Here is a 13,156-nt window from a genome sequence, read left to right on the forward strand (position 1 = left end):
AATGGGTGGAAGTCCCATCTAGAACAGTAAAAGTATGGAAAATTGAACACTTCAAGAATATGTACTAATTAGAATTATGGTAACTTTGTTTGAAAATGTTACTTTAATGTTAAAGATTTGTAATTAGAATACAGCTTAGTGTAGCAAAGTCAATTACTCGAATCAGTGATTGGGAAGAGGTAATGTTTTTTCACTTCCTTTTTAGTCAACTGTTGGTTAATCCTCAAAATACACATCTTTGTCCGATCTTTCTACTGAAATTATTCTTAAATTTACCTTAGTATAGTATATCAATGAGCAGAGTGGTCATTTTGAATATTACTCATTATTGTAATGCTGAAGCTACTGAAAGTGAACTGTTCCTAAAACTTCTCTTAAAGCTGTTTATCTGGATGCAGTGCTATTTATTTGGCTTTAATGAGGGAGAAATGCATACCAGTTGTCTGTATAGTTTTAAGACAGGAGAAATAGCTGATTATTTAAGCATTCAGGGAATCGACGTTTTAATGACTTTCACTTGTGTTTGTGTTTAGACTTATTTTTAAAATTATAGTTAAGATTTTCCTTGTTTTCCATGTCATGTTTACAAATACTGGCCCTAGTTCACATATGCTTCTGTTGCTGAAGAAAAAGAGCAGAATGCTTGCTTCTAGAAATGTGCAGTGAGGTAGTGGAATCAGCTTGGTTGTTCAGGGTTTCAGTAATCAGCCCTTGATCTGATTGTGAAACACAGTTTAGGGGGAAATAGACCTTTCCTTGAAGTCCTTATTGCTTGCTACAGTAAGTTTCATGCTCTGTTTGGAGGTGTTTGCCTGTTAAAAAATGACTTTGGGTATTTCAAAATGAAATGTGGGGTGTTTCCTACAGAAAGGTTTAAAACATGTATTGTTTTCTCCAGAAGATGGTTAATCTCTATATACCTACATGATACTTATCATGTGTATTTCTTTTTTTAAGGTTGTATATTAGCTCCTCAAAAACACTCGCCTCATCAGAAAACTCCATGAGCCCTTTGCAGTGGTGTAGACACATCTTCGATAATCCGACTCCAGAGATGGAAGCAGCAAGACGTTCTCTCTGCTTTAGACTAGAGCAAGGTAATTTTTTTTTTTTTTTTTTTTTTTTTTTTAAAGGAAAGACAGAGAGAAGGAAGGAAGGATAGAAGGAAGGAAGAGAGGAAGAAAGGGAAACATCTTTTTAAACATTTTCTTGTTTTATTGTATTTTGTTTCTCCGTTTTCGTTACATGGGCTGGGGCCGGGAATCGAACCGAGGTCCTCCGGCATAGCAGGCAAGCACTTTGCCCGCTGAGCCACCGCGGCCCGCCCTAGAGCAAGGTAATTTTGATCCTGTACGTTAACATTTTCAAACTCTTGACACTATTAGCTGTTTTTGTTGTTGGTTTCAGAATAAACACTTAAATTGAAGAACCTTACCCTGAGGTGCAGCTTTTGCTTGGAATTCTCTTCCACATGTTTTATAAAACAGGGCTTTGCGATAAATGGTGTATTTAGTTTTGTTTGTTTTCAGTCAATTTTTTTAAGCTTGTTTCAGTTTATTTTAGAAAGTAGGAACACACATTTTCAAACAATTTTTTTACTTTCTGTTTGCAAATGTATCCAAATAAGTAAAATGGTCTAGGGTTTGCAACAAGGCTATGTGGCTGAATGCTCAAGTAGAAATACATATTGTATGAAGCTGAGATTCCACTGGGACCTGGGTACTGACCTTTATGAGCAACTTAAATGTTTATTTGGATGTGTTAATGGAAATCCTAACCTTTACAAACTTGGAAATTGTCTTCCTGTTGTATGTGACATTAATCAAACGGTTGGGTTCTATAAGTGAAAAAAGGAATCGAGGACAGGGTGGTGCAGTGGTGACTCAGTGGCAGAATTCTCACTTGCCATGCCAGAGACCTGGGTTCGATTCCCAGAGCCTGCCCATGCGTCCCCCCCCCCCCCCAAAAAAAAGGAATCTAAGACAGTTGTAGAAGGAAAAATAGAGAAGGTGTAGTACTCAACTCAGTACTATTTCATAAGAACTGAAAACTGTGTTTTATTTAGGCTTCTGTCTTATCTCAGCATCCTAATACCTGTTTCATTATCTAGAAACACTGTTTCTGGTCCATGGACCACCTGCATCCAATCATACAAGTTTGAAAGTGCAGTTTCCTACCTCCTCCAGATTAAAGAACCAGTATCTGGTGGGAAGGGACAGGAATAGTTGCATTGTACAAGTTCAGGGGGTGATTCTTGTGCACCCTGAATATACGCATCCTGCCTGTGAGGCTCTTCAAAGATAATGAAATGTTATGAGATATTTGGACATGGTAAGACAAAGTATATTCTGGGTCAGACAGTTTACTTTGATTCTTGACATTCTTCATTTTAACTCAGTCGTAACTGTAGCGATCTGAGGAAGGAACACTGTTACTTTTAGAGGTATAGAATTATAGTTTAGAGAAGCCCAGTGGATTGCAGTGCTGGGGTACTTGGGCATAGCAAGAGCTTGGTATTATTCATATGGGAAACTCTGTGCTTAACTAGCACTCCATCCTATTGTGTTGGCACAGTCATCTGTAAATAACCAGAGAAATCTGTTTTTAAATATTTGGGGAAGGTTGGACTAAAGAGCATGTTAAAACATGCTTTTAAGTAAAGCTGGAAATAAATGATTTAATCATAGGAAGTTGGTTGATAGAGCAGGAACTGAGGAGTTTTAAGGTCAATACTTTGGTAGCAGATGCTTATCCAATAGAGTAGTTGTTCGAGTTAGGAAACTCTAGTCTTGGTTCTCTTCCCTTTGAGCTGAGTGACCCTAAGCAAACCATTAAATCTGTGGGCTTTTTTCTCTAAGGATTGTATAGGGCATCCCTAAGATTCCTTTGTACTCTGCTTGATTCAAGGATTTTTTAAGTAAAATTTTTAAACTTTTTTAATTGTATGAAATAACGTATATACAAAGCAAAGAAAGAAAACAATAGTTTTCAAAACATTCTTCAACAAGTAGTTACAGGATAGATCCCAGAGTTTCCCATGGGCTACCATACCATCATCTCAGATTTTTTCTTCTAGCTACTCCAGAATTGTAGGATGCTAGAAGGAATAATAAATATTTTTTTATCACATAATCGACTGTTTCTTTTTTTGTGTGAAAAATACCATATAAACAAAAAAGCAATAAATTTCAGAGCACAGGACAACAATTAGTTGTAGAACAGATTTCAGAGTTTGGTATGGGTTACAGTTCCACAATTCTAGGTTTTTATTTCCAGCTGCTCTAAGATACTGAGGACTAAAAGAGATATCAGTTTAATGATTCAGCAGTCATATTCATTTGTTAAATCCTGCCTTCTCTGTATAATTCCACCCTCACCTTTGATCTTTCTATTCCACTCCTTAGGGGTATTTGGGCTATGACCATTCTAGCTTTTTCATGTTGGAAGGAGCTATCAATAACATGGGGTAGGGAGATGGAACTAACTGATGTTCTAGAGAAGCTGGGCGCTGTAGGTTTCAGAACTTATCTGGACCAGGGACCCATGTAGAGTTTATAGGTTTCTGGAAAATTACCCTATGGTAATGGGAGCTTTGTGCATTAAGTGCATGGAAACTTTGTAGAATCTTATATATTGCCCTAGGTGTTCTTTAGGATTGGCTGGAATGGTTTTGGTTGGGGTTTGGCAAGTTATGATAGGTAGCAATGTCTAACTGAAGCTTATAGGTAAAGTTTTATGTATGACAGACTCAATTTCATTTGAAATGAAATCCAGAATTAAAATCCTTTAGCTCGGGAGTTAGCAAACTTTTTCTGAAAGGGCCAGACAGTAAATATTTTTGGCTTTGCAGGCTACATAGTCGCAACTTCCAACTCTGCCTTCACTGGGAGTAACCACAGACTAATGAGCAACGATGTGTTCCAATAATACTTTATTTACGGACACTGAAATTGAATTTTGTGTGTTTCTCATATATCACAAAATATGTTCTTCTATTGATTTTTTTTTCCAGCCATTAAACTGTAACAGCCATTCTTAGATAGTGAACGTTATACAAACAGGCAGCTGATTGGATTTGGCTTTTCCAGGCCATAGTTTGCTGACCCCTGCTTTTAGTGTGTATACTTGGTTGATTTAAAAAGAAAAAAGAAAAAAAAAAAAAAAAAAAGAGAAATTTTGTTAAATTTAATATAAATAATCCTAGCCAGTGGTTTCTCTTAAAGATTTTAGACTAAATGCTTTATCTGATTTTATTTTTCATTTCACTGACAAGGGGCTAGAGTAGAAATATGAGGTCTTGAGGGTATGAATTGACATGCTGTAGTTTTATTCATGATGTAATTTATTTAAACTTCATGTAAAATAGATGAACAAAGAACCAGTCTTTCAAAACCAACATTAGCCTTTTACTAAACTTACTTGTAAATACCAAATCCTTTTTTGCTATGAGACAATGCTTTTGTACCAAAAGATCCATAATCCATAATCCCATAATGAGAGAACATGAAATTGATTAGCATGGATTGTTCTGTGGATGAAAATTCTGTTTTTGAAATTTAACTTCCATTTTATTAAGTAAAATATCTATCTTATGTGGGGATTATTACAAGGAAAAATGGCAAATTCCTTCCCAGTGTTCCCATGTCCTTTTTAGGCCTCAAAGGCAGCTTTTTAACAAAAGCTATATGTTCTGGTTTTGCTAGTTACCTCTTTTTAAATTCCATGTTTATATAATTGTTTTTAATTTTATAGTTTTTAATTTTGTTATCCATTGGCTTTCTACTATAGATAGTGCTTTTTATTTTATTTTTATGATGATGGTTTAATTCTTCAAACACTTCCACCCTTATACTCTTAAGGCTTTAAGTTTAACTGTCAGTCTAGTGTGGTAAGCTTATTGAACGTTCACACTCTGTATCAAAGAATTCTTACTGGTCTCCGGGTAAGGGGATCTTCTGTCAGTGATAGTTTAGTAACACATATCAGAAACTGCAGTTTTAATTTAATCTTTATTCATACTATAGTATAAATGTTTAATTGGAATAATGTGAGAATTCTGTATTTTAGAAATTTCAATAACAAAGCATTTTCTTTTTGTTTAGACTTCATTTCTCTCTAGGCAGTCAGCATTTTCAAATATTATTGTGCAATTTCTTAGACTAGTATTGAGCATTAAGCGCCTTCATGTAACTGTAAATTGCACGGGGACAGGGACTTTTTTTAAAAAAATCTGTCTCCTTAACACCTAGAAGGGAGCTTGACACATAATAAACATTTTTGCTTAGCTAAATGAATTTTTGCTTAATTCTTCATGAATGAAATCTCACAGTGATTACTGTTTTGAATAACTTAAGATGGGTTGGGGTCCTTGCAGTACTTTCCTTACCAGCCATTGCATCATTGCTTTACTTTCAGAAGATACTGGTGTCAGTTTGTATCAGCTTATGGCCCTTATTTTCTCATTCACAAGGATGTTTACTATAAAATAATCAGTTTCTAGTTATTTTATTGCAAATGATTAATTGAAGTAAGTGGTTGTAAATTGCCCCACAGCGCCCACTGGATTTAAGGACCGTTCACTAAGACCATCCACTGGGATGACTGGGCACCTCGAAATTTGAAGAAAGGGTCAAGTCCCTTCTGCCTTCCTTCTCTCCCTCCTCTTCTGTCCTCCTCCTCTCAGCTTTCCTCTGTCCTCCTCCTCTCCTCCCTCCCTTATCAGCAGAGAGGTAAATATTTCTTTAGGGCTTGGGAGCCAGTATGGGAAGGGCATCTTGGTAGAAACCTGGTCTTTTTCTTTAATGTGATTTTATTGAGATAGACTCAAATACCATATAATCATTTAAAACATACAGTTAATGGTTCACAGTATTCATCATGTAGTTGTACATTCATCATCACAATCGATTTTTGAACATTTTCATTACTCAAAAAACAATTAAAATAAAAGTAAAAAAGAACACCCCAAACCACCCATACCTCCTGTCCCCCCGTTATTATTTTTCTTACAATCTGTCCATACGCTGGATAAAGGGAGTGTCAGTCACAAGGTCTTCGCAATCACACCATAAAAGCTATACAGTTATACAAAATCGCCTTCAAGAATCAAGGCTGCAGGATTACAGTTCAGCGGTTTCAGGCTCTTCCCTCTAGCTGTTCCAATACACTAAAACTGAAGAAGGATTTCTATGTAATGCATAAGAATGACCTCTAGAATGACCTCTCAACTCTGTTTGAAATCTCTCAGCCACTGAAACTTTATTTTTTTCTTTTTCTTTGTTCTTTAGTTTTTATTCTTGGAAACTTTATTTCATTTCTCTTACCCCCTTTGGTCATGAAGGCTTTCTCGGTCCCACAGTGCCAGGGCCAGGCTCATACTTGGGAGCCCTGTCCCACATTGCCAGGGGAGAGAGAGTTACACCCCTGGGAGTCAAGTCCCATGTATCCGGGAGGGCTATGAGTTCACCTGCTGAGCTGGCTTAGAGCGAGAGGCCACGTCTGAGCACCAAGAGATTCTCTGGGGTGACTCATAGATGTAATGATAAGTAGTCTTAACTTCTCCTTTGCAGTTTCCTAAGTTTCATAAGGGCAGGCCCCATGATCTAGGGCTCAGCCTATTAAATTGGTGGTCCCTAATGCTTGTGAGAATATCAGGTCTTTCTCTGGTGAGGAAGTTTAATATTTCCACATTTTCCCCCTGTCCCTCAAGGGATCTTTGCAAACACTTTCCCATCTTCTGCCCAGATTACTCGGAGATGTATCAGGGCATCACATCAACATCAACCTGTACAAACCAATAAGAATTCACTCTCTATTCAAGGATCCGTGTAACTATGGTGTTTGAATAGACCTTGCAAGTTAAATTAGATAGCATGGTACCAAAAATATAAATTTTATACCAAATAAACACCCTTCCTTTGGTCTTATCCAAGAAGTTGACATTTTAAAATACTGCTGTCATCCTTTACACTGTATTCTGGTTTACTTTAGCCCTATTCAAATCAACTTCATATCTCTAATTGAAATCTTGTCTCTTTTTCAGCTTTTTAACTGTATAAGGTAATGCTGGCTTTCATAGCTATAGAACTTTGAGTCTCAGGGGTCACGCTAAATCTGGTATCTTTAGCACTTTGCTTGGGGAGAATTTGTTAATGTTAGCCAGGGTCTTTAGGCATGATGCTGCTTGTTAGAGGAAATATTTTAGGTAATAGGTTTGATTTTTGTTTTTTAGTAATTTTTTATAGCATTTATATATTTTAAACAATTTTTATTGTGAAATATAGCATATATTTAAAAAGCAATAAATTCCAAAGTACATTGTAGCAGGTAGTTATAGAACAGATTTCAGAGTGTGCTATGGGTTACTGATCTACAATTTTAAGTTTTTGCTTCCAGCTGTTCTAAGACAATAGAGACTTTTAAAAGAAATAACAATATAATAATTTAGCCCTCATACTCATTTGTTAAATGCTATCTTCTCTGTTACAACTCCTCCTTTGGTCCGTCTCTCATTCTTTAGGGGTATTTGGACTATGCCCATTCTAACTTTTTCATGCCATAAGGTGATGGAAATAGTTGATGTTCTTGGAGAGGCTGGCCCATCTGTGTTTCAGGACTTAATCTGGCCTAGGAACCCATATGGACATTGTAGGTTTCTGGAAAGTAATCTTGGAGATTTTACAAATGTTTCATGTACTGAGCCCTAGGTTCTCTTAAGGATTAACTGGAACAGTTTTGGTTGGGGTTTGGCAAACTTTGTAATTAGCAATATCTAGCTAAACCTTGCATAAGAGTAGCCTCTAGTATAGCTTCTCGACTCTATTTAAACTCTCTTAGCCACTGATACTTTATTTTGTTACATTTCTTTACCCCCTTTTGGTCAGGAAGGTGTTGATCCCATGGTGTCAGGGCCAGGCTCATCCCTGGGAGTCATCTCTCATGTTGCCAGGAAGACTCTTGCCCTTGGCTATCATGTCCCACGTAGTGGGGGGAGGGTAGTGATTTTACTTGCGGAGTTGGGCTTAGTGAGAAGAGAGAAGACATCTGAGCAACAAAATAGGTTTTCTGAAAGTGGCATTTAGGCGTCATTATAGGTAGGCTTAATTATATCACTTATACCTTAAATAGCATATTTAAGACTGATTTTACTTTTCTTTTTCCATTTACTATTCCTTAGCAGATTTATCTAGATTGGTTGTGGAATGAGTTTTATACTATTTTAATTGACTGTCTATTTCAGAGAATCATTCAGGAATAAGAGATATTAAAACTGTTCAAGAATCAAGATTGCATGGAGTATAAGAATAGATGGAAGACTATTATGTGTGACAGTAGCAGTCATACTTCTTGATATTTGGGAAAGAAAACTACCTGTAAATTGAAGATTAATTCCCTATTAGAACCTGTGGCGAGAGGGCTTAGTTATAAGAAGCCAAAGTAAATCAAGTGGGGAGACCTGGTCTTATGTCTTCCTTTCTTATTGCCTCTTGTACTCTAGGTATAAAGTCTGTGATGCTTTCTCGCTGCAAGTTGGTTGTCCCTTTTTGGTTAAGGAATGAGCTTCCCCAGGAAAGCATCTAGTAAGGATGGTTAAGTTTGGTTTCCCTAGGTACATTGGACTGCATTTCTCCAAACATTGTCTCTAATTATACACTTGATGATGAGCTTATTCTGAGTGTAAGTTCTTGAAGGGTCTCTTCTTGTGTTTGCCTTCTTGATTTGGTGGAGTCCTCATATAGCTTTCATGTGATATAGGACAGTTTTGTGATCTTGGATCTAGGTTACAAAACTGAGTAAATTAAATGCAAAGAAAGGTATGAGAAATATCAAAATTTTGTTGTGAAGGTGTGAGAACAGGCTTATTAAAATCCTGCCCTTCTGAAGAAAGGCTTTTTTTTCCCTGAGAAAAATGGGAGAAAAAAAAGGAATGTTTTGTAGCAGTTCATTTTAGATGACATCCACATTATGACTGTCTTAAGATATTGCTAAAAGAAATGCTTTGTCTTCAGTTTGCCACAGCTTTGCAAATGGAGTGAACGTGTGTTTGTTAAGAAGCAATAAGATAACTGTTTTTTGCTTAAGGTATATATGGATGACTAATTTGTCTAGTAGCAAATCTGTCTGAGGTCGATCCTTATTTCATAGGGAATATTAATTGACTTGTATCTAAGTTTTCTGTTTTTTGTATCCCAAAACTTATTTTCCTCTTTTCTAAGCTGTTTTGTATATCTAAATTTTACAATGCATGAAGTCTTATAAATAGTCAGCATAGGTAACTTACTTAAATTTTCTCAGCCTCTTTTGCATTTATATTTATTTTATGGAGTTGTGGTAAGGGATTAAATAAAAATATTCTTGAAACAGCCGTGGTAAAGGCTTAACTAATAAGTCTCTCCCCTAATACATTTGAATAGTACAAACAGCTTTTTCTTTTTTATAATGTTAAAGGTAAAATATCTTACTGTTGAAAGTTAAATCTTCTAGCACTTCTTAATCTGCAGTCTATGGGTACAAAATTATGAAAGCTTTAGAATTAACTTTTTTTTTTTTTTGAAAAACTCTAGACACTGATTTGTGTCAAATTTTAGCAAAGCACAATATTTGGTTGGTCTTTCTCCTTTGAAAAAGGCCCAATCTTATTTTCCAGTTGGAAGCCCCCTGTTTTGTGACCATATTTACTTTTTAATATATGTACCTTCTTCCCAAGTAGATTATGCCCCTGAGGATTGGGAGCTAGATACCTCTTTTTCCTTGGGATTATCAATGTTTAACATATTGTAAACTCTAAATGGTTGTTTTTTTTAGTTGATTAATTTCTGAGTGCATTTAAATTCCTTTCATGGGCAAAGAAAATATACTTTTATTGAACAGTGGTATTGCCAATGGCATTCTACTGGCCAAGTCACTGTAACCCCCCAAAATCATGTGGTGGTTGGTGTTCATAGGATGGGATTTGAATCTGTTTTGTTCACTGCTTTAACATACCAGTGCCTAGAATAAATAACTTCTCTCACATTTGCAGTAGTTGAATGAAAATTGTTAAATGAATGGATGCCGTGTAAAACGTTTTGATCTTGTAATTAGACTTAGTGTCTTGTAAATCCCCTCCGCCCTACTTAATTCTGTGATTGTGAGTGTGTATAACTTGTTTCCAGTCTCTTGCCTAATAAATGGAGACATTTAATAGTTTTCACAGGGTTGTGGGAAAGATTTAAGGAAACGTTGAATGTGAAATTGCTTTAAAAGTTTGAGGTGCTATAGAAATATATGGGGACATTCCTAATATGCGGTTCCTCTTTGTTTAGAAACTGAACCTATAAATACAGGGGATGCTCTTAGTTTGGCTATTAAGGTTTTTTTTTTTTTCTTGAGTCTTTTTTCTACCTATAAATAAAGATACTTGTCAGGTGTCTTAAATGGAAATTTTAAGTATAGTTAATTCAGCAGTGGTAGACAATTCAAGATAATCTCTTCGGTCTGTTCCTTTACTTCTGTTTCTTAGACCTTTATGTATTTTGTTTCTGGCATACCTATCTTTATTCTTCCCTCTCTTCCTCCCAGCTCTTTAAATATACCAAACCTCAATCGAACTTTCAAGGGTAGGATTAACTCATGACATCCGAAATTGTAATAAATCTAATCTAGACTTGGATAAATCCTTATCATGAGGCTAGGATACTAAATAGCCAAATAATGATCAAAAGCTTATCTCAGTGCATGAGCAACAAAAGAAGAAAGATAAATGGAACTTCATCAAAATGAAAAGCTCCGTGCATCATGAAAGTAAAAAGCTTACAGAGAGGGAGAAAATGTTTGGAAACCACATATATGATAAGGTTTTAATAACAAGAATATATAAAGAGCTCCAGCAAATTGACAACAAAAAGACAACCCAACTAAAAAATGGGCAACAGACTTGAGACATTTCTCTAAAGAAGATAACAAATGGCCAATAAGCACATTACAGCATCCTTAGCCATTAGGGAAATGCATATTAAAACCATGAGATACCATTTTCACACTCACTAGAATGGCTATGATTAAAAAACTCAGAAAATAACTAGTGTTGGAGGGGACATGGAGAAATAGCAACACTCATTCATTGTTGGTGAGAATATAAAATGGTGCAGCTGCTGTGGGAAATGAGTTGGCGGTTCCTCAGGAAGTTACATATAAAATTACTGTATGGCTCGGCAATCCCACTTCTGAGTATATCCCCTAAAGAATTGAGAGTAGGGACTTTAACAGACATTTGCACACGTATGTTCATAGTGACATTTGTAACTGCCAAAATGTGGCACCCCAAGTGTCTATCAATAGATGAAATGGATAAAATGTGTTGTATACATTGTGATATTATTTAGACATAATAAGGAATGAGGTTCTAATACATAGGTAGATGAACCTTGAAGACTGTGTGGAGGAGGGAAATAAACCTGGCTGAAAAGGACAAATATCGGGTGTTCTCAGATTTGAAATAATTAGGATAAACTTATCAGTAGAGTCAGAAGTTAGAACACAGGTTTCCAGGGCCTGGGATTGGGGGTAGGGGGTGAGGAGTTAATACCTAATTGTTTCAGAGTTTCTGTTTGAGGTGATAGGAACGTTTTGGTGATTACATAATGATAGTAGCTCAGAATTATAAATGTAATTGACACCACTGAATTATATATTTGAACATGGTTAAAAGGTGAAATTTTAGATTGTATATATGTCTCTAGAATAAAAACCGTAGGATTGTGTAACATAAACATTGAATCCTTATATAAACTCTGGATAATATAATATTGTTTTATCAATTGTAGCAAAGGTACCACATTAATGCAAAATATTAATAATAGAGAAAACTGTGGGGGAGGGTTGGGGGATATGAGAACTCTGTATTTTGTGCATGATTTCTCTTTAAACCCACAGCTTCTCTAATAAAAGAATAATTTAAAAGTAATCTTATCTAAGTAATCTGAAACACAATATGTGGCTCAGTTAATTTGGAGCCAGTTACAAAAGCTTATCTTGCCTTAAGATGCTTGAATAACCCTAACTATTGAATTGGGACAGGTCCTGTTTAGGGGTGTGGATATACTTTTCGCAAGTATAGTCCTGTACAATTACTGTCTTGGGTCATATTTCCCTATGACCATCTTCCGTCTCCTCTGGGATTATATGCTGAGGAAATGTGAATAGATAAGCACCCTTCACCGAGGTTTTTATCTGCATGTGATACCAGTTTCCATTCTTGTCTCTGTTATTATGCAGTGTTTCTAAATTTAGCCAATGACGGAGAAAGATGTATATTGATCCAAAGTTCCAAAGGTGGCCTTTTCGTTTATAAAAGCCACACAGATTGAAGTGAGACATTAAGCTTATCAAGTGTCTGTCTTTTGGAACCTGTCCAGTCTCTCTCTTGCACAGCTCTAGATACTATCTCCATTAGCTCATGTTTCTAGTCTTGGGGTGTTCTGTGAAATTTGGAACACAAAATTAAAACTTAGTGTGGTTCATTTTAGGTAAGCTTTGTAAAGGGCTCCTTTTCTCATTGGGAAACAAATCTGGAATCATATGGAAATTTCTGTTTGTAGACAGGGGTCCTGACATTTGCTGTCATTCCTGTGCATTGGAAATCAGATGCATAGTTGTGGCTATGGGGTTGTATCGTATCATTCATTGCCTTGCCCTTAGCAAAGCTAGGGCTTTTGCCTCAGGATGGTTCCAACCCGTTTACTTCAGTATTGACAATGCTCTTTAGTAACTAACAGATAGTTACGGATTCTTTTATGATAGTTGCAGTTTCCATCAAACACATTCACCAATTTGGATATGTGTTTTCGGGATATCCTTTTTTTTTGCAAGTTGTGCATGTGTTTGTGTGTTTCATTTTTCATTTCTACCTTAATTAGTAAACATCTTAATTAGTAAGATGTTGATTAAAATAACCAATAACTTCTGTGTAATTGTTTATATAATTGTGTTGTAATGAATTTATAGTTGACATCTATTTTGTCTCCCTCTCAGTAATAAAGTCCACAGTATACTCTCCCACGGTAGTTGTCTACTGCTTCTTTATTCCTCTGCTGTTGATTAAATTTGACAGTTAAATTAGTTTTTTTTAGGGCAAGGTGTTCATGCCTGTTTCTTGGAGCTTCGGAGGAATAGACAA

General features: G+C 36.0%; 1 protein-coding gene across 3 annotated transcripts in view; it reads left to right on the forward strand.

The window, feature by feature from the left end:
* The window catches only part of SLAIN1 (SLAIN motif family member 1), a 65,040-nt gene that overhangs the window by 16,730 nt on the left and 35,154 nt on the right, over positions 1 to 13,156 (forward strand). For all 3 annotated transcript variants that reach the window (XM_077158487.1, XM_077158488.1, XM_077158489.1), the window contains exon 2: positions 958 to 1,097. In XM_077158487.1, coding sequence (XP_077014602.1) covers positions 958 to 1,097 — 140 coding nt within the window. The remainder of the gene's footprint in view (positions 1 to 957; positions 1,098 to 13,156) is intronic.

Source organism: Tamandua tetradactyla, chromosome 4 (assembly GCF_023851605.1).
Source record: "Tamandua tetradactyla isolate mTamTet1 chromosome 4, mTamTet1.pri, whole genome shotgun sequence".
NCBI classification, from domain to species: Eukaryota; Metazoa; Chordata; class Mammalia; order Pilosa; family Myrmecophagidae; genus Tamandua; species Tamandua tetradactyla.